Source organism: Parastagonospora nodorum (assembly GCF_000146915.1).
Source record: "Parastagonospora nodorum SN15 chromosome Unknown scaffold_18, whole genome shotgun sequence".
Classification (NCBI taxonomy): Eukaryota; Fungi; Ascomycota; class Dothideomycetes; order Pleosporales; family Phaeosphaeriaceae; genus Parastagonospora; species Parastagonospora nodorum.
In genome coordinates this window covers 866,560-891,369 of record NW_001884566.1, presented here as the reverse complement: position 1 = coordinate 891,369, position 24,810 = coordinate 866,560, and the positions used below count along the sequence as shown (strand labels likewise).

The following is a 24,810-nucleotide window of genomic DNA, read 5'->3' as shown; positions in this document are numbered from 1 at the left end:
TACTAAGCTAGCTATATTACTAAGCTAGCTACTTTCCTAGCATAACTAACTTTCTTCCTTATTAAATAATGCCTTTAATAATATAATATAATGCTATTTAAGAAGAAGGTAGACTTAATCTTGCTCTTTAAGCCTATACTTTTAGCTAATTTAAGACTCTCTAGCGCGCTGCAGTAGCTTTTAACGTTAAATACTAAAGGCTCTCTAACTAACTCTATAGAATTACTCTATGCGCTTAAACCTAACTAAATTACTAGAAGCTTACTGCAACTAAAGAGCAGATAATTATCTAATATATTCTTAACCTTAATTTATAAGGATTTGCGCTCTAGCTATGCAAGGTAGTAGATATAGCTAATAAACTACTAGCTATATATAGTAGCAAGCTTATTAGTAAGTGCTAGCCTAAGCGCTTTATAACGCGTTTAGATAAGCTTAAAATAGCCTTTAATTAAGCTAAAGATAGGCAGAGAATACTCTAGAAAGACCTAGAGATAATTAGCGCGTAGTTTACGCTAGTAGAGAAGACTAAAGCTAAGTATAGTATCTATAATAATAATATTTATAACTTTAATAAGATAGGCTTCTAGATAGGCGTAATTAGGTCTATAAAAGTTATTATAGGCGCAGAGAGACGTGCAAAGCCTAATCTAATCTAACTAAGTAACTATAAGTAAGTTATAGTAATCTAAAGTATATACGCTACTAGATATATAACTTTATCTTTTATTATCTATAAGAGACGCGTCTATATCTTAGCGTAGTATAAGAAAATCTTAATACTATATAATTAGAAGCTCTTAGTTTCTAAGAATAGCTAGACTAATAACGCGCTTAGTCTAGAGTAGTTAAAGCACTTTAATGCGCATATAAAGGCGCATTAGATAAGAAAGTACTAGCTACTTATTTTAGATAGCTATAAGAGCTATCTTAACTAGGATTTTAAGAACTACTATCTTAATTATAAGATTCTAACTCTCTATATATACCTCTCTATTTATTGCATATTCTCTAGCTACTTAATATAGTCTATTTCTTACTGCTAAAGCATAAGTACTTATAGCGCGTTAGAGACTTAGCACGCTGCTATATCTTCTATATTAATAAAGAAAGCTTTCTATCTACCTTTAAGAACGTGTTTTTAGATATATTTACAAAGAAGAACTATTAAAAGGCTTTTAAGGCATCTAAGCTAGTTCTTATTAATGCGTAGGTTATATTAAATTACCTTAAAGTATAGCTGCATACCTTACTAGAACCTCTTCTTCTAGAGACGCTATAGCAGTTAAAGACTCTAAGTAATACCTATAAGTTTAGATCTTAATTAAAGCTAGTACGTAACTTCTTTACTTAGTTACTAGTAATAGTTTAGGCTAGCTTCTTCTAGCTTATAAAAGGTAGTAAGCTAATACTATATAAAAATGCGCTTTAATATGCTTAGATCTATAAGCTTAAAGAGCAATTAGCAGAGATAACTAAGCAGAAATTACGCAAAAGAAAGCAGATCTAGCATAGTAGTACTATAGAGTATAAGACTGTAGCAGCGTAGGTAGCTGCTAAGGCATCTGTAGCATCTTAGTAATCTAAGAAAGCTTATAGTAGTAGTAGTTAAGAACTAGCCTAACTAGCTCTATAGCGCTATAGAAACTATAGCAAGACTAGGCATAACGTGCAAACATATAAAAAAGATATAAAAGATAATTCTAAATTAGAGTTAAGCTCTATATATATAGAGCTCTAGATTAATAGTAATGAAATTAACGATGCGTAAGATAAGTTAGTTATACTAAGAAAAAGTAGCTAGCTTAGTAATATAGCTAGCTTAGTAATAGTTGTACGTTATTATAATAATATATATAAAATATATATTATTATCTTATTCTAGAAGTTAAATAAGCTTATTAATAGCTTTAGTATTAGCTTAGTTATCTCTCTTTTCTTCTTTCTGCTCTATTTGCCTATATTTCGTTATTCTCTGTATTTAGCCTAAAATCTAGTTTTAGCTAGTATTAATTAGGCTTATCTATCTAGAATACAGAGTAATAGTAAACTAGTAAAGTTAGTTTACTAGAGCTTATATTAGCAGTTACTAGTCTATACTAATTAGTATTAGCTAGTATTTTAGCTCTATTCTAAGAACTGCTAGTATAAGCTATTTTACTAGTCTAAGAGATTTATAATCTAAATAAGGGATTTATAAGCTATTAGAGCTTATTAATAATTATAAATTATTAGAAATTAATATTAGAGTTCTAAACCTTAGATTTTAGTATAGCAGAGCTAGGATAGTACTAGCTATAGTTAGATATAATAGTATTATATATACTATAGCTATCTCTAGAGTTAGATAGTATCTCTAATTTGATATTTTACCTATCGTCTATTATTTGCTACTGTTATAAGTATTATATAACTATTTTTATATAGTTATCTATTATTACTTAATAGCTATCTTTCTATTTATAGAGAGTAGTAGTTATTTATCTTTATATTTACCTACTACTTTCTTATACGTAGTCTATAAGATTATATAATATTTAAAGTTATAATAGTTCTATAGGTATTTAACTCTTTTTTTAGCTAAGAATATAATTTATTATTATTATTAGTATTCTGCTTTAGCTTTATTAAGCTAATCTTACTATATAAGTTAATATCTAGCTTTATTAATAAGAATTAATTCTTATCTATTATTAATAAGTCTTTAAAGATATTCTTATTATAACTTATTATTTAATATCTAGGTTAGGTCTTATTAAAGATTAATATATCTTTATATATATATAGTGCTTTATATTTCTTATAAAGTCTTATTATAAAGTCTAATTAGTTCTTCTTAGTATTACTAAGCTAATATTATACTTAAGTAGTTTTTATAGTTCTTCTAACTAAAGAAAATGTTCTAGTCTAGACCTAGCTATAGTCTAATACCTATCTCTATAGTCTATGCTATATAGTATTCTTCTTATATTTAATATTCTATCTTTTTATATTAATATCCTAGTATTAGTAAATCTAGTAGAGTATAGATAGCTAACTTCTCTATTAAAAGTAGTTTATTATCTATATTATACTCTTCTTTTTAGTAGTTCTAGATAATAGATACTTAAGTTCTAAAGTAAGATATTAATAGTTAGGTTTAGCTATTTAGAAACTCTAAGTTAAGTTTCTTATCTACTATATAATATTCTCTTATTTATATATTATTATAGATAATTATTTCTTTAATAATTTCTTGATGGAGAGCTTACTATAAGATTTTCTAGATTTCTAGTCTTTTCTTAAAGAAATCTTTATAACGTAGTTTATAAGCAAGCTAGCTACCTAACTAAGCTAGCTACTAATCTCTACTAAAACGCCTGCGCAGCAACGTAGCGTAATACTATAATAAATTAATATACTATAAATATAAATATATTATTTATTAGAAGCGTTGCTATCTTCTATATTCTCTATCTCTACTTTATAGATATAGGCATTATATCTAGTCTTACTATAAGTGCTATAGCGCTTCTCTACGTATACTCTCTTTAATAGTCTATTATTATTATTATAATAGTTCTCTGCTATTATAGTAATTAAGTCTAATACCTTACTAACTATTAAGGTCTTCTCTACTTATATATATTATTATTTATATACTTTATACTTTATTATTACTTCTATAGTATCTTAAAAATAACTTATTTCTTTTTATATTAATATTATATTATATGCTATCTGCTAAGCGCCTTTACTTAGCTATATAATCTTTTTATCTATTAACCTTACTATAGAACTTATATAGTTTTATACTCTCTATTAAATAAGTATACTCTATACTTCTATCTTATAGGCATTATATAGTATCTTTGCCTACTAAGCACTATTCTTAATAGTAGTTAATAGTAGAGTATAGAAGTATATATTAAGCTTTAATAATACTACTTCTAGATTATATAAAGCTAATCTAGCGCCTTAAAACTCTATATAAATATTCTTTGGCTATAAAAGTCTTCTTAAATATAGCTTTAAAGGCCTAGTAGAAAGGTTTCTTTATTAATATAGTAGATATAACTATATACTAAGACTAAGATACTATTACTATATATGCGCTTTAATAGTAAGAAATAAGTAATATTAAGTAGCTATAGTAAGTAGAATAAGTGCATAAGTATATAGAGAGTAATAATCTTCTTCTTCTTATAGTATTCTTAGAATTCTACTATATAATAGCTCTTATAGCTATTAATAATAAGTAGTCTATATACTCTAATAAGATATATATAAGAGTTAAAGTATTTAAGCTAAGTAAGCACTAAATTATTATTTATCTAGCTAGTAGAGCTAACTTAGATAACTTAGTTATATAAAAGGTTATAGAACTAGTTTAAGATAAGAACTTTGCCTATAAAGATAAGAAAGAGTAAGATTATTTTTTCTATTATACTAATACTTTATACTAGCATAACTTATTTATAATTACTAAGCTAAAGCTTCTTTGCTTTTTTAAGCTTCTCTAAACTTATTACTATAAGCTAAGAGAATATCTTACTTATTAAGAAGCTAGATTTATTAAAGTTATATATATTCTTATCTATAACTCTATACTTCTTCTTTATACTCTAAACTAGTATAAACTAGAGCTAAATAATTACTAGATTCTTATAAGTAGCTTACTAGCAATTATATAGATAGCTCTAGCATATTTATAGCTTAGAAGTATACTTAATAAAGTTATTAGCTTAGTTCTTACTAATAAGCTTACTAGCGCGCTCTTTAAGTAGTCTATTAGCTATATCTTATATATTAGCCTTTAAGATAAGTAGACTGCATATAGAATACTTAAGTATATGCTCTATAATTACTTTCTCTTCTAGTTTTATAAGGTGCTTTATATTTAGCTTATAGTTATATTAAGAGTAGCACTCTATATAATAGTCTTAGATAGTGCTTTAAGAGATATTATAGATAGCTATAGCGTATTATTTACTTTAGATTTAGTTAAAATTAATATTAGAGATAGTAAGCTATATATCTGCTTTAGTATAAGTCTTTTAAGCTTAGTATTATTAAGATATTATGCGTTATTACTACGCAGGCATTTTAGTAGAGATTAGTAGCTAGCTTAGTTAGATAGCTAGCTTGCTTATAAACTACGTTATGGTTGGCTTCGGCCACCAATTTTGTAAACTATATTTTGTGACTATATTTTGTACTCCAGTTGATCTCACTAATGTAATACAGTAACGGCCCCCCCTGCTCTCGTCGAGCAACTTTTCTATATGTAAGTCTCAGCATTAAACATTAAACACTAATACCCCAGAACCCCGCAATCTGATGGATGGGCTCGCTGCTGATAAGCCGCCTTGCTCGGCACCTGTGGCAGCAGGTGCTCTGCAAAAAAGCGGCTATATCGAATGCGTTGCCCTCAGGATCATCGCCATCTATTTGACGCTCGCCGGCTCCTAAAGCTCCTTGAGGAAATCCTCCTTATGGCTACGAGGATCTGTTACTGCGTAACACCCTGCTACCTAGTCTGCAAGCATGGCTGCCTGCTTGCTTATCGCCCCCTCATCTATATGAGGATCGTTCCTGGGGATGGAGTGACTTAGCAGCGCGTATCTCAGCCGGTACACCTCGATTGCGTCTACGATATGGAGGTATACGACGCTACTGCTGCCTCGCGGTATGATGTGACCGACGTTGTATTGCGCGAGGAGGTGGTTGGTGGCGAGGGAGCTAATAACCGACTTGCGGAACTGATTCTGTAATATTGACAACGTAGCGGCATGGCTGTCCATCTACTAGCCGCCTTTGAATATGGCTGGTGAGCCGACGTATCTAGATGAGCTCGAACGCGCAATCTTGACGACGTATTGGCTGTTGGGCTTCGATGGTGTTAAAGGCGACATGACGCGATCTGGCAAGGTTGAGTGTTCGTTGGATTGTGGGATGTTTGACGACGGTTGCGATGATGGCGATGGTGATGGCGATGCGAAGATGTAAAGAGATGGAAGACTGCAGCACTCGGATACTGATGCGAAATCTGTCCTTAACCTGCGCGCGACTGCGCGCACTGCTTTTCTATGGTTGAGCGTACTACAAAAATTATGCCCCTTGAGCCCGGCTCGGGGCGGGGTGGTCGTTGTTGTGCCTGAGGCAATTTTCGAGGAGTTTGGGTGTTGGTTGGTGGTGCCCGCACTGGCCTCGCTTAGGACTATCAACCGACACCAGATCACGTGTTTTATACTTTTTTAACGCTTTTTTGTGCTGATGGTAGAGGGCAATTACCATCCTCTTTTGGTCTAGCTTGTTTTTTGATGATACCCCCAGTTTGCGTTTCATATCTAGAATAAATAAATAAACTACGTTATATATAAAGTATTTAAGATCTTATTTATATATTCTTATAAGAATAATATTACTTTATTAAGTTTATATAGTATACTATTAGCAAAGTATAATATAGCTAATAGCTAACTTAGTTTACTTAAAGTATTAGATTCTTTATTCTATAATTAAGAATTTCTTAATTAAAGAGAATATTTGCTTAAGATAAGTTTTAAATATATTTTAGCTTTCTATAAGTATAGTATTATTAGTATTATTAATATTATTATCTATATATATTTTAAGAATAAGTAGTACTTATTTTTTAATATCTCTCTTTATATAAGTAGAGACTAAGATAACTTTATTATTATTATTAATCTTATCTTCTTTAATATAAAATTAGTAGTTAAACTAGAAAATTTAGTTCTTAAGCTTATTATAATCTTTATAGAAGTTATTAAGCTTTTAAGCCTTAAGAGTAAAATATCTATAAGTCTAAGAGAACTTAGATATATCTATAGCTATATTACTTATCTTAAAAGTCTTTAAAGTATTAAAACTTATTAAGTAGCTAATAATTAGATAGCTAGTATTAAAGAGCTTAAGTTAGTTTTTATAGATAGAGTAAAATAGTACTAGATATAGAAGTAAGGTATACTAAGATAATAAGAGTAAGCTTCTATAAAGAGTATAATATATTAAGTAACTTAAAGTATAAAGTTAAAGATACTAAACTATAAGAGTTTAGAGTCTTACTTATATACTATATACTTTAGTTAGATCTTATTATTCTAGTATATCTTAGTATACTAAGTCTTTCTAGTCTTACTAGTACTTACTAGTATACTTATATAATCTATTTCTTAGCATCTTAACTTAGCCTTACTACTTAGTTATAGAAATTTAGTATTTATAAGGCAAGGCTTTTAGTTATTTAATTCTAGATCGTAATAAGAGTATAGAGTAATTTTATATTTTATATAACGTACCTTATAAGTTAGTAAGCTATATAGGTTAGCGAGCTACTTTTGCTAAGCCTCTACTAAAACTACTCTATTCTAGCGCAAAATAGCCTACTTTAGCTCTATATAGTATAAAGTAAGATATAATATTATTTAGAGTCTACTTTTACTACTTTCTTATATATACGTGTATTATATCTAGTCTTATTATACTATCTATACTACCTTTAAGAGAGCTTGCCTACTTTAGCGTATATTTACTTCTTTGCCTTCTTTCTATTACTATGCGTACTAAACTTCTTTAGAGTTATCTATTAAAGATTATTCTTAACTATTAAGGTCTCTTCTTCTTATATACGCTTTCTTTTATATAATTTATATTATATAGCAGCTTTATTAGCTGCTTAAAGCTTAGTAATCTTCTTCTATGCTAATACTAGCTTATACGTAATAATTACTACTCTCTTTAAGACTTTCTTAAAAGCTTCTACTATAGATATTAGTAAGCTATTTATATACCTCTAAATTCTTGCCTTTATAAGTATTAATTATAATTCTAATTTAAGAATATTACTTAGAGTTTATAACTGCTAGAGATAATCTTTAATAATAAGCAATAGTAGAGTATAGATATAGATATTAAGAGCTAATATAATCTGCTCTAGGTTAAATAAGACTAATCTAGCGCTTTAAAACCTTTTCTTAGATATTACTAGAAGTAATTACTACGTTAAAGGCACGCTTAAAGCATAGTAGAAAACTTAAGTTTTATAATATATATAATCTAGTTATATATAAGCTCTTTAGCTTAGCATCTATATGCCTTCTTTAAAGAAGTAAAATAACTTATATTAAGAAGCTGCAGAAGATGTAATAAGTAAGAAGGTATATAGATAGTAATAATCTTATTATTCTTATAGTATTACTAGAATTTAAGTAAGTTATAGCTCTTATAGCTATTAATAATAAATAGCTAATAAGCGCTTATAACTCTTCTCTTTATATACTTATTAAAGTACTTTAACTACTATAGACTAAGCTTATTTATTATCTAGCTATTCTTAGAGACTATAATAACTTAATTATAAAGTAGATTCTTCTTCTTATACTAAGCTAAGAAGTAGTAGTAGCTCTTAAAGATAATAAAGAATAAAATAGCTTACTCTATTGCGTTAACGCTCTAGATAACTATTATCTACTCTTAATTACTCTATTATACTATCTTTAGCTATTCTTATTACTCTAAAGCTATAATAACTGCTCTAGTTAAGATCTTAGCTTATTATAAAGCTAGACTTATTAAAGTTATATATATTATTATTAAGAATACTATACTTTGCCTTTATATTCTCTATAAGCTAGAACTAGTCTTATATAATCTTAGAATTCTTATAGAGAGCTCTCTTATAGTTATATTTATAATTAAACTTTATTTAGAGCTTAGAGCAGCGTTTAATAAATATACTAGGCTAGTTTAAGCTAACTTAGCTTAGACTGCGCTTAGCGCGCAGAGAATTAGCTATATTAGCTATAGCTATAAGCCTAGAAAGAAATTTATATATAACTAGCTTAAGTATATACTTAATAACTATATTCTTCTTAGTTAGAGTTAGATTTATTAATTTAGGCTAGCAATTTACCTAGGAAAGTTATCTAGCGCGTTAATAATCTAGAGTTACTTAAGATATATTATAGATAGCTGCAGCGCGTTATATAGAGAGTATTATATCTTATTTAAGAGCTTAGAGAGTAGTCTATATCTTATGTTCGTTAGAAGTATCTATCTAGTGCTGTTGTTAAGGCATTACGTAGATAGAGTAGTTTTAGTAGAAGCTTAGCAAAAGTAGCTCGCTAACTTATATAGCTTGCTAATCTATAAGGTACGTTATAGTATTTATAATACTAAGAAAAAGTAGCTACTTTAGTAATATAGCTGCTTTAAGAATAGAATACGTTATTTATAATGCTAAGAAAAAGTAGCTAGCTTAGTAGTCTAGCTAGCTTAGTAGTAGAATACGTTAGAGTATTTATTTAGTAATATTTTAGATTACTATAGTATATAGTATTAAGAGAGTTATATTATATTTAATAGCCTTAGAAGTAAGCTTTAATTAAGCCTCTTTTAAAGCTAGTAGACTATTTAGTTATTAACTTATTGCAATTATAGTATGCATAGTTAGAGTTTTAGTAGAGTCTTAGCAGAGCTGGCTACTCGCTCGTGCCGGCTACTCGCTCGTGAGGTACGTTAGCACTATTTAATGCTGTTGCAATAACATTGCAACTAGGCTTAACAGCGGCGCAATCCACAGCGTTCACAGCGGGCTGTACTCTTTTACCTTAAAGAAGCGCCATCCAGCGATGCCGGCTACTATAACAGTTATCCAGATGATGCCCTTCTCCTCTAAGGTTTTAGGCCCACCGCTCGTCGCCCACATGTGGTTCAGCAACATTGCTTTTAGCGTGAGCAAGGTTTAATATCTCTTATGAGTTGGAAGAACGAACGTTCCGAAGAGGAAAAAGGTATACAGTTTAAAATATCATACCTAGTGCGGCTAGCAGTGCAACCACATAGTCCCATCCTGCCTGAGCGCTGGCTCTGCTGACTGCGTTGTCTGGAGTGTTGGCCATGCGGCGGAGCGCAGGATTCATGCGGAAGACGCCGTACTTTATGTGAAGTGGAATTGCGACAGCGTTCATAGCAGAAGAGATGTGAAAGAGTATGCAAGACAGAGCAGGCATGTCGATTGAATGTTTTTGTCGTTATTGTTGTTGTTGTTCTATGGAGCAGCGGGTACGTGGTGAGGCGCTACGACAACTAGTATATATACTCAGTGATGTCGCACAGACTATAGAAGAGATAAGCAGCGTTTGCGAGCAATTAGAAGCACTGGCAGGCAAGAGAAACTTCAGAAAACCAAGGGCCTGTTTGGTAGCTAGCACAATGTCCCGGGCCTTTTCCGGATAGCCCGGATGCACAAGGTTATCCTCGCAGAGACTAGGTTACTCCGCTTCTATACCTTGCAAGCTGTTAACCTATATAGGCCTGTTCAGTTGCTCCGTTTTGAAGTGGAGTTTTACTTGGAAGAGTTCAAGGCCTACTATAAAAATACCGCTATCACAGAAGAGAAGGCGGTAAAGACCTCTGTTTTCTAAGCTGAAGATTACGCCTATTCTTAACAGCACATAAGGGGCGCGAATCAGAGACCAGAATCGGTAAGCAAGTGGCATCACACACGGATGGAAGTGAGACGTTGGGTATTTATTCGTGGAATTGTAGTGTAGCTATCATGATACAAGAGCGCGAACTCTTCGATATGTACCCCTGCAAGACTATCGTGATGGATCGCTCCACGGCAGAAAATCCTTCTTGTAGCACCTATGCTTGTACTACATGCACGATTGCGGATCATAAACATTATCGTCCATACCAAATGCCGCTTGACTTCATACTCAGGGGCCCTGTGCGCAGGAAACCTGGACCAGCGCAATGCAGACAGTTGTGCATAGACTTGGTCTTGTAGAGTGCAAGTATCCTAATTGAAAAGGAATCCAACTGCAGCGCTCGACTCAACGCCATGGGTATGTACTTCGGTATCGTCTTCTGGGCTATCCATATCTGCGTCGCCTTGTTGAGCAAGCGCATCTATGTGATCAGTGTCTCCGTCCACATAGACTTCCTCTCCTTGAACGCCCATCTCTAGGTCGACTTCTGCGGCGGGCTCAGCTGACTCGTCGACGGAGTCCCGGTCGACGATGTCTTGGTTGTACTCGTCTTGGAGATCTTCTTCTTCGCCACCTGCATTCAGATCTTGGTCCTCGTTTGCTTCGGAGGTAAGAGCACCTTCCAGGTCAGCGCTAGCTGTCGCGCTGGTGACGAAGACTTCCTCCTCGATAACCACGTCACCACCCCCCTCTTCATCTTCATTTTCATCTTCATACTCGTCTTCAGCGTTGGCAGCGGCCTCTTCAGCTCCTGTCTCGGGCTCAGCCTCATTCTCAGCGGGCGTTGGGAGAGAGTCGGCATCTTCCAGCTCCTGAATATACTGCCGAACTTGAGCGGCGAACTTGTCAGGGATGTCGAGTGTAGTGTAGCCTCGCTTCTTGCGCGGAGCTATGGGCTTGGAGACGGCTGCCTTTGTAGCTTTGCGACCGGCAGGCTTCTTAGGCGAGGGCGCTTGAACGGCGGCAATGTTGGTCTTGGGTGGCCTGCCGCGACGTTTGGTGGGCTGCGGCGCTACGTCTTCCTTGGCCTTCTGTGCTGGAGGGGCACGGGTACGGAGCTTAGAGCGCATGCGCGGGTCCATACGGGGGACGGGGGCTGTCTGGATGGCGGCAGCGGTCGCCCTTGGAGCTGGCTTGCTACGCGACTTGATGACGCGAGATGAGCCTGCGACGCGACTGAGGTCGACAGCGGCGGCGTTCCGAGGTGGGCGGCCACGAGGCTTTGGGGCGGCAGGCACGTCAGCATCTGACTTGTTCGAACGAGCTGCGTGCTTCTTTGGCGCTGTAGCGGTAGCGGGTGCTTCAACGACTTCCTTCTTGGCTGGCCGTCCCAGTCGCTTCTTGGCTGCTTCGACAGGAGCTTCGGGCGCAACGAGCGAGCGTCGGCTACGCCTGGGGGCCTCCAAGACAGTGACGGGCTCTTCCTGTTGCACTTTTGCTGGCCGACCGCGCTTCTTTGGCGGTTCAGCTGGGGCGTCGACTGCGTCAACCTTTGCGACGCGACCGCGTTTCTTCTCCGACGCGTTCGCGACAGGCGCGGGCGACGCCTCATCAGCAGCGGCTCTCTTGGGCCGACCGCGACCACGCAACACGTTGGTCTGCGCTCTCGGAGGCATTTTGAGTGCGATTGTCATGGATTATCGTGAAGGAGGTGCGTGGCAGCACTTGGGTGCTGTGCAGTGTTGCTTACTCTGTTTGCTCCATGATACGAAAGGCACCCCCAAGTCGCGCTAGTGCTATCTAGCTCGCTTGTGGCATGACATCACCTTCACTATAGCAGGCGGCATGCAGGTAAAAGAGCCCACGGATAAGCAAACTATGCATAACTCAAACTCGCTCATTGTCTCAAAAGTTCTCCTTCCTCTAAAGCTTACTTCTAAAGTCGCCCTTTTCTGCCCGCTCCAGCACCTCCTCCACCTTCGCGAACTGCTCATAGAACTTCAAGCTCTCGGGATTTGCCAGCGTACCACTGGCCTTGATGATGCGACCCGATACAATCTGCTTCACCGGCAGCTCAACCTTCTTCAAGTTGACTGTAGTCTGTCCGCCACGTCAGCAATTGACAACACTCTCATAGCTCGGTAAGGCATGTACATACCGGAATGTCCCATGTCTGGAACACGTATCGGGGCACGTGACGTCTACTCCTCTCTTCCGCGATCTTTTTCTTGACATTGTTAACCAGCGTGGGCGTAAACGGTTGTCCTTCATTCATTTTCAAGAACAGCATGACGCTCTCATCATTATCCTGCGGCCGTCGTTGACCAACACATATGCTGTCTGCAATTTCCGGGAAATGCGTCTCGATGACTGAATAGATGTCACTGCTGCCAAATCGGACACCTGATGGGTTCAGGACCCCATCAGCACGACCGAGGAACATGATTTGTCCAGTGGAAGGGTGGATTTGGATGAAATCGCCATGCGTCCACACATGTGGAAATCGTTTGTAGTATGCGTTCTGGTATCGCTCACCCGTACTGTCACCCCAGAAGAATACTGGCTGGTTTGGAAAACTGGCCGTGGCAACAAGCTCACCAGGCTCGCCATCAGGGACGGCGTGTCCAGGGCCGGACTCGACAAGACTGTCATAAACCTCAAGTTTTGTGCCCAGGCATGGACCCTGACAGCCACCGACGTAGACAGGTTCGAGTGGGTTCTCAATGCCAAACAATCCGGCCAAGTCGGTACCACCAGAAATGTTACGCAGTTGAACAGCCGAGGGAAAACCAACATCGTAAAACCACTCAAATTGAGAGTCGGGAAGTACCATTCCGGTTGAGCAGACGGATCGGAGTGACGACAAGTCCAGAAAATTTCTTGGGGCTATGTTCCGCTTCTGTAGTTCGTGCAAGAATCGCGGAGATGTGCCCAAATCTGTGACTTTCTGCTCCTGGAGGATAGAGAGGAATGTTTGTGGATCAGGCTGAAATGGTGATCCATCATACAGGATTGATCGCGTGCCAGTGAAGCAGCATTGCACCGAAACAAGGTACATTATCCAGCCGGTCTTTTCATGTCAGCCTTTACAAGCCTAAAGCAGGGGATGCAATAACATACCGTCGTGTACTGCAACATGACACTTTCTGGTCCCAGCTCCCTGTGTAGAAGGCTTTCTTTCGTGATACTCATGAGAACTCCACCAACCGAATGCACTATGCATTTTGGTACTCCCGTCGTGCCACTCGAATACACAATTAGAAAAGGGTCTCTAAAAGCAACTCTCTCGAATTCCAGCTTTTCCTCTCCGTTCGCAGCGTCCAGAAGATGGTCCAAAGTGACGGTTTTCGTCAGTCCCTCAACGCTCGCCGGCTTTCCTGGGAATCTAGGTTGTGTAACAATACCTTGAAAGCCAGGCTCACTTTGCATGACTTCAACTATTTCCTTGATCTTCGGTCTCAGGTCTATCGTCTTGCCGTTATAGACGGCCCAATCATCAACGAAGACGTACGCGGGCTTGATCTGGAGTAAGCGCTCGAGAATGCCTTTTGTGCCCATATCCGTACTGCTAGAGCTGAAAAGCCCGCCTATGCTAGTGATAGCCATGAAGCAGATGAACGTGTCGAAACTTGTACTTGCGACTATTGCAACTCGGTCCCCCTTCTTGAGGCCTTTGGCACGGAAGGCATTGGCAAGGAGACCGACACGTCGGCGCAGCTCACCCCATGACAGATGCCGCACTTCTGTATTGCCCTCACGAATCTCGGTCAAAGCGATCTTTGTATCTTCTTTATGGACTTTAGAGCGGATTGACGCATTCGTAGGTGATGCTGAGAAGAGAATGTTTTCGGCAAAATTGAGACTCGTGCCTTGAAACCAGTGCGGTATCGCGTCCATAGGGACTGACGTATCCACGACCTTTGGAAATAATTAATGGCGGCCTGACACATGACGACTTGCGTCAGGATCGTATCCTAGATTCAATTACTGACCTGATCGTACTTGCCCTCATATATCAGTCCACTTGCATCCCACATGTCATCCCAGAAGTCAGTCCGATTTTCGCCAACACTCCATTTGTAGAGCTCCCGAAAAGTCTGTAACATTGGTCAGCACAAAGAGAGGATTTCAGTGGTCCTTTGTGTGGTTTTCATTGAAGAGCTGGACTGAGAGCTAGTCAAACCATGTGCCGCCTCACACAATTGCAGACTTTTACTGTAGGCAGGGGATAACGCAATCGCATACCTGCATATTCAGACCCCGTTTCTGATTCGACTTTTGCATGAACTTCCACATGGCTGTAGACTTTGGATCCGCATGTTGCCATAGCTTACGAGGTATTGGATGTTGGGATGACATGACGTTAATTTAGGAAGCAATGCTCAGTTCGAGGGTCCAAGATGTAGGGGATCGTTAAGTTCGACACAAGAGTGTGCAGACAAAGCGTACAAATATGGGGTTGAAATATGTGCGAAACGAAGTGTACAGGCGTTATCACGTTATCACGAATGCTGAGTTTGGACCTCGCATCTCGGCTATGATGCTATGTTTTGGGTCGAAGCGGGGAAAGCGCGCCCCCACACTGCAGAGCATGTTCGGATAGAACAGCCAAACAGAGATAATTGCGCAGTTTTTCAAGGTTTCATCACGTGGATTCTGTGACATAGAATAGATCAACAACACAAAGCGTTAACCTGATATTGATCGACATCCTATCATGTCGATACCACCAGACAATGTTCTTAGCCCATATCGGCCCACGAAGGACTGTAACGCTGGAAGCTGGGTAGTGAGGCTTGACTTGGCTTCATTGAATAAGTGAAGAGATGACAAGGGGTGTAATTACTGAAGGCCTACAGCAGCATACAGGTAGTACGGCCCGTGGTTTGGTGACGTGCTAATAATAACGGCACCGGTGGTCGCTTATCAAGAATGCTGGTGATGGCTGAGAGGGGGCACTTTTTTTATTTTACATGTCTGACAGGTCGATCGGACGGTTCGAGGCATTTGCGAGGTTCCACCAACTGCTCCCGTAGTCTGGCTGACTATTTACTCCGTAGGTGTGTGACGGTGCACGAGGCTGAAGGTTGCCAGACTCACGACACATGTCACAAGTAGCTCTGGAAGCTGTCAGCAGGCGGTGTAACCAACGGTGGCTCGCACGTCAGCAGTTGTTGGTGTCCTATTCTGTCGCACAGGATGAAACAGTATGTGTGCTGTCAGCACTTATTGATAGTTGGTGTGTGAAGTCCGAAGTCTGACGCTCGGACGAACATGGACTGACTGTATGGGGCTAAGTGTTCGGACATTTCTGACGTCAATTGTGAGGGTGAATAATACATGGGGAATTTCATCCAATGGTGTGGTTAGCGAGTACTGGAAGAGAACAGGAGCGAATCTAGGCAGCTCGCAACATTACACGCACCACATGTTTGAACTCGCTGCATTTCTCTTTACCCGCTTGGGTGTTCTGGATCTCGGATCGGTTTCACGACACGAGCGCGGGCGCACACGAGGCCTTGAGGGTGGTTCGGACAGTGCAGTCAGCTAGGCTGCTGGCCGATGGTGGGATGGAGCCATTCACGACAGCAGGGCATGCTCGCATCTGGGAGTTAAGGCGCACGGGCCTACTTTCCGCGAAGTGCGTGTGTGCTTAAGGGCAGATGTAATCTGGGTAGATTGAGCGTTTCCTTATTCCGGCAAAGTGGGTGTAGATGATGCAATCATACGAAGCCACTGAGTGGAGAGATAGAGCGATGGAGAAATAGAGAGATAGAAGCGCATAGAAGGCAGCACTAGGTGCAATCTATGTCAGAGTTTTACAATCAAGCATGAGTGCGTGACTGTGGGGTGTAGATGGCGGACTCCGAGTGGTGGAGCAAGTTGACGCTTGGAATGGTGATGGACAAATCCGAGGGCGCGAATGCTGCATGCACGACCAGCTGGGCATGGACCCTAGCCCCCGAGTACCTAAAGTCGATGAGTCGAGCCAGGTCCGGGATACGATGGAGCCGCTCAGTGCGCAGTGTTTGGCACACCTCGTGTGTACTCGGAACACGATGGCTGTGGCCTCCATGGCCAGCACGTCGCGGGGAGGGGTGACGATGAGGCCACGGACACCAAGGCCGTAGTAATGGAGTTTGGAAGCAAAGACATGGGCAGTCGTCGGCAAAGCTTGCACCATGACTTGTCAAAGGGCCCTGATCGACAGTCGCGTTGACGTGTGGCAGATCGGGTAACGCGGGCTGGCGAGGGAAAGGGAAAAGACGGTGACGGGCGCTGAGAAGGAAACGGGTCCTGATTCGGCTGTGGCGTCGTCTGCTGTGCCTTTTTTGGGGCGACCCCACACCGAGCCGCCCCACCATGATGCGGCACGCGGGCGGTGATTGGCCTGCCCCTGAAGTGAACGGCAGACACAGCGGTCAAGAAAGGGAAGGCGCTCGCTGCAAGATGAAAGGAGCGTCTGGAGCATCTCTGCCGTCCTCTCTCTGGGTGGCATGGCATGGCATGGCATGGCATGGCCGCCCGCAAAGTCCGCAGACGCTGCGATGGCTGCATCTGCGCACCACACCACGAGCTCACGGGAGACGCTGTGCAATGTGCAGGCCGTTCTGAAACCCGAGCGGCAGCCTATCACGGCGAGCGTCCCACCTCCAAAGCCTCAGCAGCTAGCGCAAGCTGCAGGCATATCAAGTGTTGCGCGATCGTTCGTGGATCGGCAGGGGAGTTGGACCCAGCACAGCACCAGCACCAGCACAGCACGCCCAGCGCCGACTCTCCAGGCGTGCAAGGTCGCCCTGCTGGCCATGGTTGAACGATTCATGCCCCGGCGGAACAGAGATTGCGCTCTGCGAAATGCGCCTGCATAGATATAGTGCCCTGCACTGGCGCCGCCGCCCGCTGGCTCTCGCAGGACTCCTTCCTGCCCTCCCGTTCTCGTGGGTGTCCCATCTGTAAACCTAAAACCGCCGACGACAGGCCAAGTCTAGCGCAATCTATCCACCCTCTGCACCCTGGATATTACTGCCTCTGGCCCCGACACGCCTGTTTATCATACCCTGCGTCCCTTCCCTCCGAAGAGAGCCAACTCCAGCTCTCGCGTTGCACAACCCACAGCCACGTTACCGTCTGATACTCCACCGGCGCCAACACCTGCACGCCCACGGTTTCATGCCGCAGCAGCTGCCGCCCCAGGCTCAGCCCATATAGCAACACCCCGATCCGCCTGGCGACACTACTTTGTTTGTCTTCCTCTTCTTCTTCGCCTTCTTCTTCGCCTTCGCCTTCGACTCCACCGCCCCAGCAACAATGGCCGACCTCGCCGTGGCCTCACAGCTCCAGCAGTGGTCGTTCAACAAGCCCTCGATCGCTGCACGCCCAGACAGGACTAGCTCCGACAGTTCCGCATCAAGTCCCAACTTGTGCAACGACGCGCCCGAGACGCTGAGGATAGAGACGCCAGCTAGCCAGCAACCGAGCCCCGCGCACAGGAAGGAGAGCATTGTGTTCCAAGATCGCTACATGTCCAGTGAAGAAGCCTTGTCGCCCGTCGATGATGGTTCAGATTCCGAGTACGACTACGACGACGTCGTAGTCCACGACCCGACAAAAGAGTGCAAGGCACGCACCATGTCCATCTCGCGATGGGACAAGGGAAGGAGCTGCGACATGGCCGTCATGGTCTCCTACGCAAAGGTCGTCGGCCGTCCGAAAGTCGTTGAGCTCGACTGTCGGTCGCCCACCGCAGACCTTGCGCCCATGCAGCACCGCTCGGCCTCGGTTGCCAACTTGCCCATCGCAGCCATCAGCCAGATACGCAAGGACGCCGCCCAGCGCCTGTCGATGAAAGTCACAGCCACTGGCCGCCTCTCCTCCAACCCGGCCAGTCGTGCCACCACGCCCCCAGTCGAACTCGAGCCTCGTCGACCGTCCACGAGCTACAGTCCGTCTACCAAGAACACCAGCACCCTAAACCTTACCGACTCCGCGTCTGCCTCTTCCTCGTTCCGCACTGCCTCCTCAACTCGCAGCATCTCACCAGCTGTTGACGAACTACTTGCCCGTCCATCGCTCCACCCCATCGACGTACCCTCGTCTGCCCGTTCTTCTGTATACATTCCCTCCCAAACCCGCAGCGGCCTTTCCAGAGTACAGACCACACAGTCGTATTGGACGCCGCCCACGCCTTCCTCGCCAGCATCACACGCCTTCCTTAGCTCAGATCCCTACGAAGCGTCCAACAAGGATTCTTCGTCCCCCATTATCAAGCCGGCTCCACACAAGCGGTTACGATCGATTTCAATGAAACTCGCTCTCGCCAAAATCGCCATTACCAATCCTTCCAAGAAGACGTACGATACCCGCGTCAACGGCAAGATGCCGCCTACTCCTTCGACACCCTACACCCCACTTACGCCACAGACCGCCCCTCTTGAGGGCAGCTCAAGCTTCATCAGCCCCCAAAAGCTGCGACGCGCATCTACCATCCTTCGACCAAAGTCTCGTGGCCGTGACTCGATGAGAGGGCCTTCTCCGGACCTGGCGCCCCCAGTTCCCACTATCAACACGAGCTCCATTGCCCAAAAGCGCATGACAATGGGTGCGTCCAGGATGCAAGCGCGCGGTGCGAATGAACGAGAACCAACCCTTGTACTACCGCCCTGCCCATCGGACACCGATGACGATCCCATGGCTAGCTTCAAGAACCGGACGCTCAAGAAGCGCAAGTCATTGATGTCGCTCATGGATTCACTATAGACCGTCCGGCCTGAACTATTTCGCCACTTGGCCCAAGCGCGGTATGCGCCTGTGTTTCGAAACTTCAGGGTCCACATGGGCGCATGAATCATCAGGCACTCGCCTCGCTGCGTACGCCACTTTCCTTGTCACCTTACCAATGTACATTTTCGACTTCCGAAGCTCGTTCTAGCGATCGCGCATAATACCCGGCGTATGTTTGGCGCTACGACTTTTCTATCACATTCGAATTTGAGGTTACGATATCCTCGTGTCTTGGCATTGCGAAGTGTTCGCCGCCGCTTCATCTGTCGCTATCCATCCTTGTTAGATGTCCTAACAACGACTTTATGATATCCTCACCTATACCATTATTATGGCATCTAGCGTTGCCCAGTTATGTTAGAGATTGAATTAAAAGCATATCACTAGAAAGCACAGAACCTGAATACGTGCTCTCAATCATCGTGCACCGTGACGCCACTGAGGCCAAGATTGTAGACACGTGTACGAACCACTCTATGCCACACATTTGAGGCTGACCCAGCATGACATGACGTTAGGCCGGACATGCCATTGTTGGACCCACAGTACAACATGGAGACTTGAACCAAAGCTCCACTGTGATGCGGAATCGAAACGGTTCCACGGTCCACGGATGCCTGCCACATTAAGCGAGGGAAGCACCTTGAAACGAAACACTGTGCCTATTGTTGGCGTCCGCGAGACTTTAGGTCTGTTCCTTCCCACACCGAGGCTGTGGTCTGGGCCGGCGGTATGCCTGAGAATGCTGTCCTTTGGCAATGCTGCAACCAGGATCAAGAGCTCATCGGTAGATTCAGAGAATTGGCAGTCGACTGTCTCAAATGTGCTGACCAAAGCTCACTCACTGCCTTTGTGGTTGTCTAATTGAAAAAGAAAAAAAGATTACAGCTTCCTGCCATAGATGTCATAGCTATGGATGCGCCACATCACCTTCCCCCGCATCGCCGGATGTGCTTGTCTACACCCCAAATGCATCATCTCCTTCACCCTTGGGCTAAAGTCTCCTTCAACGTCAAGCGCTACGTGTGTCGGCGCCGCTGCAAGGCCTTGAGGAGCAATACCTGGAATAACCTTGAAGATTGCTGCCCGTGCCAAACCATATATCCCAGCGGGTTCTATATTGCGAACAACCGCGATCTGGGTCGCACATGATAGCAGCCGCGTGTTGAGATTTCTCCGCTTTCCAAAGATCCTGTCAACATGAAACATGGCGTCGCCAGTGCTGCGGATGCATCGGCTTGGCATCCCCCGGTATGGTGTACACGGGACGGTGCATTATTTACACCGAGATGTCTATGGAGATCAGATGGAAGAGGCGGGTGCGTGCGGAAATGATGATGCAAGTTTGTTCCCGTGGGTACCAAATGCAACCAATTTGCTTTTGTGCAGTGAGTTGTGCCGTTGAGAAGTTGGGAATGAGGCACATTATGAAGCGAACACTTGACTCGAAAGTTGCACTGAATACAAAAGCAAATTCTAATACTCCTAGCTTCTAGGCAAACCCAACAGTCTTGCGAGACGCATTAGGAGCACACAAAAAAAAAGTTATTTGAAAGTCTCCATACCAACCGCGTATGCGGCTGTCAAAAAGCGGAGCAAACGTAGATCTTAAAATCCAAGTGGAGAACTTTGTCCAAACTCCGCGATAGCTTCCACTGGTCGCCGAAGACAACGCCTGAACAAACATGGGTGTTTGGTGTGCTCTATTAGTAGACCCACCTGGTAGTGGAGAGAAGGACACTTGGTCCAACTGTCTATTCCGCCATGTCTTGATGAGCTGTGGGTCGAAGTTCCCATTCTGTTCTCGCCTTGCTCATGTTATCCATATCCCTCGAATGGTTCATTACCCTATTCTTCCGACCTCACTTTTCTTGAAAGGAGTGTCCGAGCTCTCTTGTTCCACTGCAGATACGCTCGTGGCATGTAGGAAACCTTGCAAACCTCTTCGCAGATATCCATGTGCGCATCATCTCAACAAATGGGGATAAGCAGTCTCAACGGAAATAGCTGTTTACTACCTCGTGTGACACAACTGAAGTGTGCATTACACCTGCCAGGGCTATCACAAGAGCTGCGACCGGTCTAAACTTGTGCCAACTCGGTCGTGTAAAGATGAAAGACACAATTCTGAGAAAGTCCGATGATCTGTCTCATTGATGTCGAGCAATTCTTCACCAGGAAAATGGCAAGTGTTTGATCATAGTAGTGGCCGGACTTCCATGCACTGTAACCTTCAGAAAGTGTACCGAGGCCACACCTGGGCATGATTGGCCTTTCTGGGAAATGGGAATGAGTGAAATGTTCCGTGGGCATACATGTACCATGGGTATCATCACAGAATTGTATACGTTGAACCAAGATACGTAATGTATAGCCAATTCCTGTAGGGAATGTGAGATTTATGAGTAGCTGAGTCAAGCGCCATTCGGAATCTTGATTGTCATGGTATTGCTGTGGACGGGTGGAATAAGCTGAGATGCAAAAGTGCTAGAGTACATAGCAACATGAATGCACGCTACGAATACAGTAGTAAGGCAGCGTTTCCAAAGCCTTTAAATTTTATGATGGTGGCGAAAGGAGTGTTACGTCCTTCTTGCGCCGTTAGATCCTACCTAAGATGGAGCTGATGGTTGGTTGGCTAAGTTTCGACGATGCGGTAGTAGTTGTGAAATCGACTAAATCTTAATGAATGTTTAGATACGAGGAACCACGAGGCACTCTGCTTCAAGCGAAGTTTAGACTCCGTACCTTGGGTACATCCTTACAAAGTACTTGCTGGCGACGGCATTTGCAAGTACAGAGGTGGGGAAGATGATGATCGTCGGACATTTGCGTAACGATACTTGCTTATAGCTCAGGATATCATTGTACAGATCACCTGGAGGTTAGAGATACTTACTCCCAGCTCGCTGATATGAAGCAACGTGCTGCGGAGCTCGACTATGACATACTATAAACCCTTGTCAACGCCAGCCTGGGCAATTAAGGAAGCGATGAAGATATTTATAGGAATGATGTAAGAATAAAACACATTCTGTGAAAACAGTTAGCCTATGTTCGTATCCCTTCTATGGTATTGTCATTAGATATTTCAACGTCCCAGTCGAAAAGGACAGGACAAGTTGTGGAGCGCATCTTTTTCAGCGCACGTTATCTATTGGGTCTCCCATGAACTGGTTTAACTCATAACATACAAAAGTATGATGCTAATCGCGCCTAAAGTAATCATGTTAATCGCGGCGGTGTGAGATACCGCAGGGAGTGTTATGTAGCAGCATATATATCCAGGCTGGGCGCAACACTTAGACTAGATCATAGTTCCGCCTAATATTCCTGTAGGGTGTTATGGCGTGCTCATAGTCTATCGAACTGAACCTTGTTTATGCGGTGGCATTCAGGACGCAATATACTCATAGGTCGGTTCTGTGGTTTACCCGTGTGGCTGTGCTTTTCATTCCCTCCCTGTAAACCGGTATAAGGCTTGAACATATGCGTCAGTATTGACGCTCACGCGGATAACATTATGATGATGTGTATACAGGATCACTACAACAGGTAGCTATCTTTGAAAAACATTACTGGAGAAGCCAATATCTGCGAACAGAGGAAAGAAGGCAAACTTTTGATATCCATGCCAAATGCGATCAGCCTCATGCAATAATCCCAACCAAGCCTCAAGAAACCGAGCCAAATGAGAGAAGTTGACAGGTCCTTCACATGCCATAGCAGCACCGCGGCCTAGGTATGGCGAGATTGAATCCGCATCGATCCAGAAGACACTGAGATAAGCGAATCGTCATAGGACGCCAGTGGTCGTCCTGAACAGGAAGGTCAGCTGCCGAGAATTCATGCAAGCAATACTGTCTTGCATGAAAGACAGGCGAGACCTGAGGGCCCGAAGCTGTGCCGCGCAAATATTTCGCGAAGAGAAAAATTCCCTTGCACACAGGTGGATGTCGTTATCAGATGTGGCACCGAAAAACTCTGACGTTGCGACCTCAACATTGCAACTGCACCCCACGCTGACCCGGACTAATCCGCGGTTGCCAGAATCCCATTTTCTGCGCCACGCAAGGCGCCAAGAGCGCGATCCAGCTCTTCTTCAGCAACCATGACCGTTCCTGCGCGAGCAGTACTGAGATAGCTCATCTCTACGGGGCTTTCTACTTGTCCAGTTGTCGCTCCGACCAAGCGACCTGCAACACCACAGACGATGCCCGTGCTCTCCACAGGCAGACCTCGAAGATCGAGTGTAATCGGCGTAAGATACTCGTCTTTTGAGCCCAAGAGGACGTCCTGCGTGAAATTAGGTAGTAGTGTGTGGTCGAGAAGCAGTGACGCGGCTTCGGTGTCGGTTAGCGTGAGCGATAAAAATCTGGGATGTGGTGCAGCTATGAGGCATTTTACGAGTCCGAGATGAAGCGCATCGTCGGCTGCACTTGTCATACTATTGCGGTTGCGACTTTGGCTTATACCGTTGGCACTATCTCGACGACCAGCACATTGTACTAGACGAATCTCGGGATCGACAGTCGGAACAATGCTGCGACGCTTCAAAGTAGTGAAAGTTCTGGTCTGTAGCTCCGAGATGGTGGTTGGTGGAGGAGTGCTGGGTGGTTGAACTTCGAGCGAGGCAGACGAATGTTTGCGGCCGTGATGGTAGGGATTTACGTATGATGATGTCTGGTCCTCAAATTGGAAGCCACGTTCTTCCAATGCCTGGACAACCTGCTGTCGATGTCGCAGTGGGACAAGAATGTAGTCGGCAAAATATGTTGTTATGAAGAAGATTGGGCTGTAATGTGATTAGCAGAGGGTTTTCGAGGTTCAACGATTTTCGCTTACATGCCAGCCAGAGCAAGAGGGCTTGTAAGCTCCAATACTCTTTGTCCTGCATCTAGCCCCTCGCCATCGACTTGCATGACAACAAAGTCGTCGGATGTAATATGCACTTGGCTTCTCGCCTGTGTGTCGAGAAGGCTGAGGACAGGCACAAAAAGCTCACTAGCGAGTAATCGTGAGCATACTATAGAACATTCAATGGGCGTGATTGATATGTTCACAAAAGGATGTTCGTATGGCCAGCCTTTTGGAGACTGTACAGCTCCATGACCGTTACTGGTACATCCATTACGAGATGCATTCGGAAGAAGCAACTGGAGGATAGACTGAAGAAAGCTTGAATATAGGTGCAGCGGAATGTGTATAAGAGCAAGCTGCGTGTCCTTCAAAGTGATCATGTTAGCTGGTGTTCGGTAGGCAAAAGACCTGTGCAGGAGGCGAAATATAAGAGTGGTCCTCCGCGCACACACGGACCAATCACCAAAACACCTAGGCATCAAAGGCAAACTTGGTCCCAAGACTGTGCACATGAGCACGCGATATACGAGACTAACTTACCAAAAATTGGATGTGTGCACTCAGCAATGTCATGGACGAGTCCATTACGTGCAGGGGCAGGTCGATAAGAATAGTCTCCTCAATGACGACAGATCGCGTGGCCGTGGGTAGCTGTTGCAAGCTACTTGTAGAATAGGCAAGTAAGATTTCCACAAGGCTTACGGTAAGATCAGGGTAGGCCCAGGGACGG

General features: G+C 42.9%; 11 protein-coding genes across 11 annotated transcripts; 4 read left to right on the top strand and 7 right to left on the bottom strand.

Moving 5' to 3' along the window:
• Positions 1-5,636: 5,636 nt before the first annotated feature.
• Positions 5,637-5,988, top strand: SNOG_11270 (hypothetical protein; the record flags this gene model as incomplete). Its single annotated transcript, XM_001801461.1, has 2 exons — positions 5,637-5,705; positions 5,791-5,988. The coding sequence occupies 2 exons, from the start codon at positions 5,637-5,639 to the stop codon at positions 5,986-5,988; spliced, it is 267 nt and encodes an 88-aa protein (XP_001801513.1).
• Positions 5,989-9,589: 3,601 nt separating this feature from the next.
• On the bottom strand, positions 9,590-10,016 carry SNOG_11269 (hypothetical protein; the record flags this gene model as incomplete). Its single annotated transcript, XM_001801460.1, has 2 exons — positions 9,590-9,645; positions 9,821-10,016. The coding sequence occupies 2 exons, from the start codon at positions 10,014-10,016 to the stop codon at positions 9,590-9,592; spliced, it is 252 nt and encodes an 83-aa protein (XP_001801512.1).
• Positions 10,017-10,810: 794 nt separating this feature from the next.
• On the bottom strand, positions 10,811-12,115 carry SNOG_11268 (hypothetical protein; the record flags this gene model as incomplete). The annotated part of the gene is made up of 1 exon (XM_001801459.1): positions 10,811-12,115. One exon carries the CDS (start codon positions 12,113-12,115, stop codon positions 10,811-10,813), a length of 1,305 nt encoding a protein of 434 aa, XP_001801511.1.
• A 247-nt stretch (positions 12,116-12,362) lies between these two features.
• On the bottom strand, positions 12,363-13,272 carry SNOG_20116 (hypothetical protein; the record flags this gene model as incomplete). The annotated part of the gene is made up of 2 exons (XM_001801458.1): positions 12,363-12,539; positions 12,598-13,272. 2 exons carry the CDS (start codon positions 13,270-13,272, stop codon positions 12,363-12,365), a joined length of 852 nt encoding a protein of 283 aa, XP_001801510.1.
• Positions 13,273-13,496: 224 nt separating this feature from the next.
• Positions 13,497-14,336, bottom strand: SNOG_11267 (hypothetical protein; the record flags this gene model as incomplete). Its single annotated transcript, XM_001801457.1, has 1 exon — positions 13,497-14,336. One exon carries the CDS (start codon positions 14,334-14,336, stop codon positions 13,497-13,499), a length of 840 nt encoding a protein of 279 aa, XP_001801509.1.
• Positions 14,337-15,488: 1,152 nt separating this feature from the next.
• SNOG_11266 (hypothetical protein) lies at positions 15,489-15,748 on the bottom strand (the record flags this gene model as incomplete). Its single annotated transcript, XM_001801456.1, has 2 exons — positions 15,489-15,559; positions 15,724-15,748. The coding sequence occupies 2 exons, from the start codon at positions 15,746-15,748 to the stop codon at positions 15,489-15,491; spliced, it is 96 nt and encodes a 31-aa protein (XP_001801508.1).
• Positions 15,749-16,264: 516 nt separating this feature from the next.
• SNOG_11265 (hypothetical protein) lies at positions 16,265-16,623 on the bottom strand (the record flags this gene model as incomplete). The annotated part of the gene is made up of 2 exons (XM_001801455.1): positions 16,265-16,409; positions 16,478-16,623. The coding sequence occupies 2 exons, from the start codon at positions 16,621-16,623 to the stop codon at positions 16,265-16,267; spliced, it is 291 nt and encodes a 96-aa protein (XP_001801507.1).
• Positions 16,624-16,802: 179 nt separating this feature from the next.
• SNOG_11264 (hypothetical protein) lies at positions 16,803-17,308 on the top strand (the record flags this gene model as incomplete). The annotated part of the gene is given in 2 exon segments (XM_001801454.1): positions 16,803-16,841; positions 16,859-17,308. 2 exon segments carry the CDS (start codon positions 16,803-16,805, stop codon positions 17,306-17,308), a joined length of 489 nt encoding a protein of 162 aa, XP_001801506.1.
• Positions 17,309-17,747: 439 nt separating this feature from the next.
• On the top strand, positions 17,748-19,618 carry SNOG_11263 (hypothetical protein; the record flags this gene model as incomplete). Its single annotated transcript, XM_001801453.1, has 1 exon — positions 17,748-19,618. One exon carries the CDS (start codon positions 17,748-17,750, stop codon positions 19,194-19,196), a length of 1,449 nt encoding a protein of 482 aa, XP_001801505.1. The 3' UTR covers positions 19,197-19,618.
• A 2,106-nt stretch (positions 19,619-21,724) lies between these two features.
• On the top strand, positions 21,725-22,057 carry SNOG_11262 (hypothetical protein; the record flags this gene model as incomplete). The annotated part of the gene is made up of 2 exons (XM_001801452.1): positions 21,725-21,749; positions 21,918-22,057. 2 exons carry the CDS (start codon positions 21,725-21,727, stop codon positions 22,055-22,057), a joined length of 165 nt encoding a protein of 54 aa, XP_001801504.1.
• A 1,195-nt stretch (positions 22,058-23,252) lies between these two features.
• On the bottom strand, positions 23,253-24,351 carry SNOG_11261 (hypothetical protein; the record flags this gene model as incomplete). The annotated part of the gene is made up of 3 exons (XM_001801451.1): positions 23,253-24,015; positions 24,066-24,246; positions 24,318-24,351. The coding sequence occupies 3 exons, from the start codon at positions 24,349-24,351 to the stop codon at positions 23,253-23,255; spliced, it is 978 nt and encodes a 325-aa protein (XP_001801503.1).
• Between the last annotated feature and the right edge of the window lie 459 nt (positions 24,352-24,810).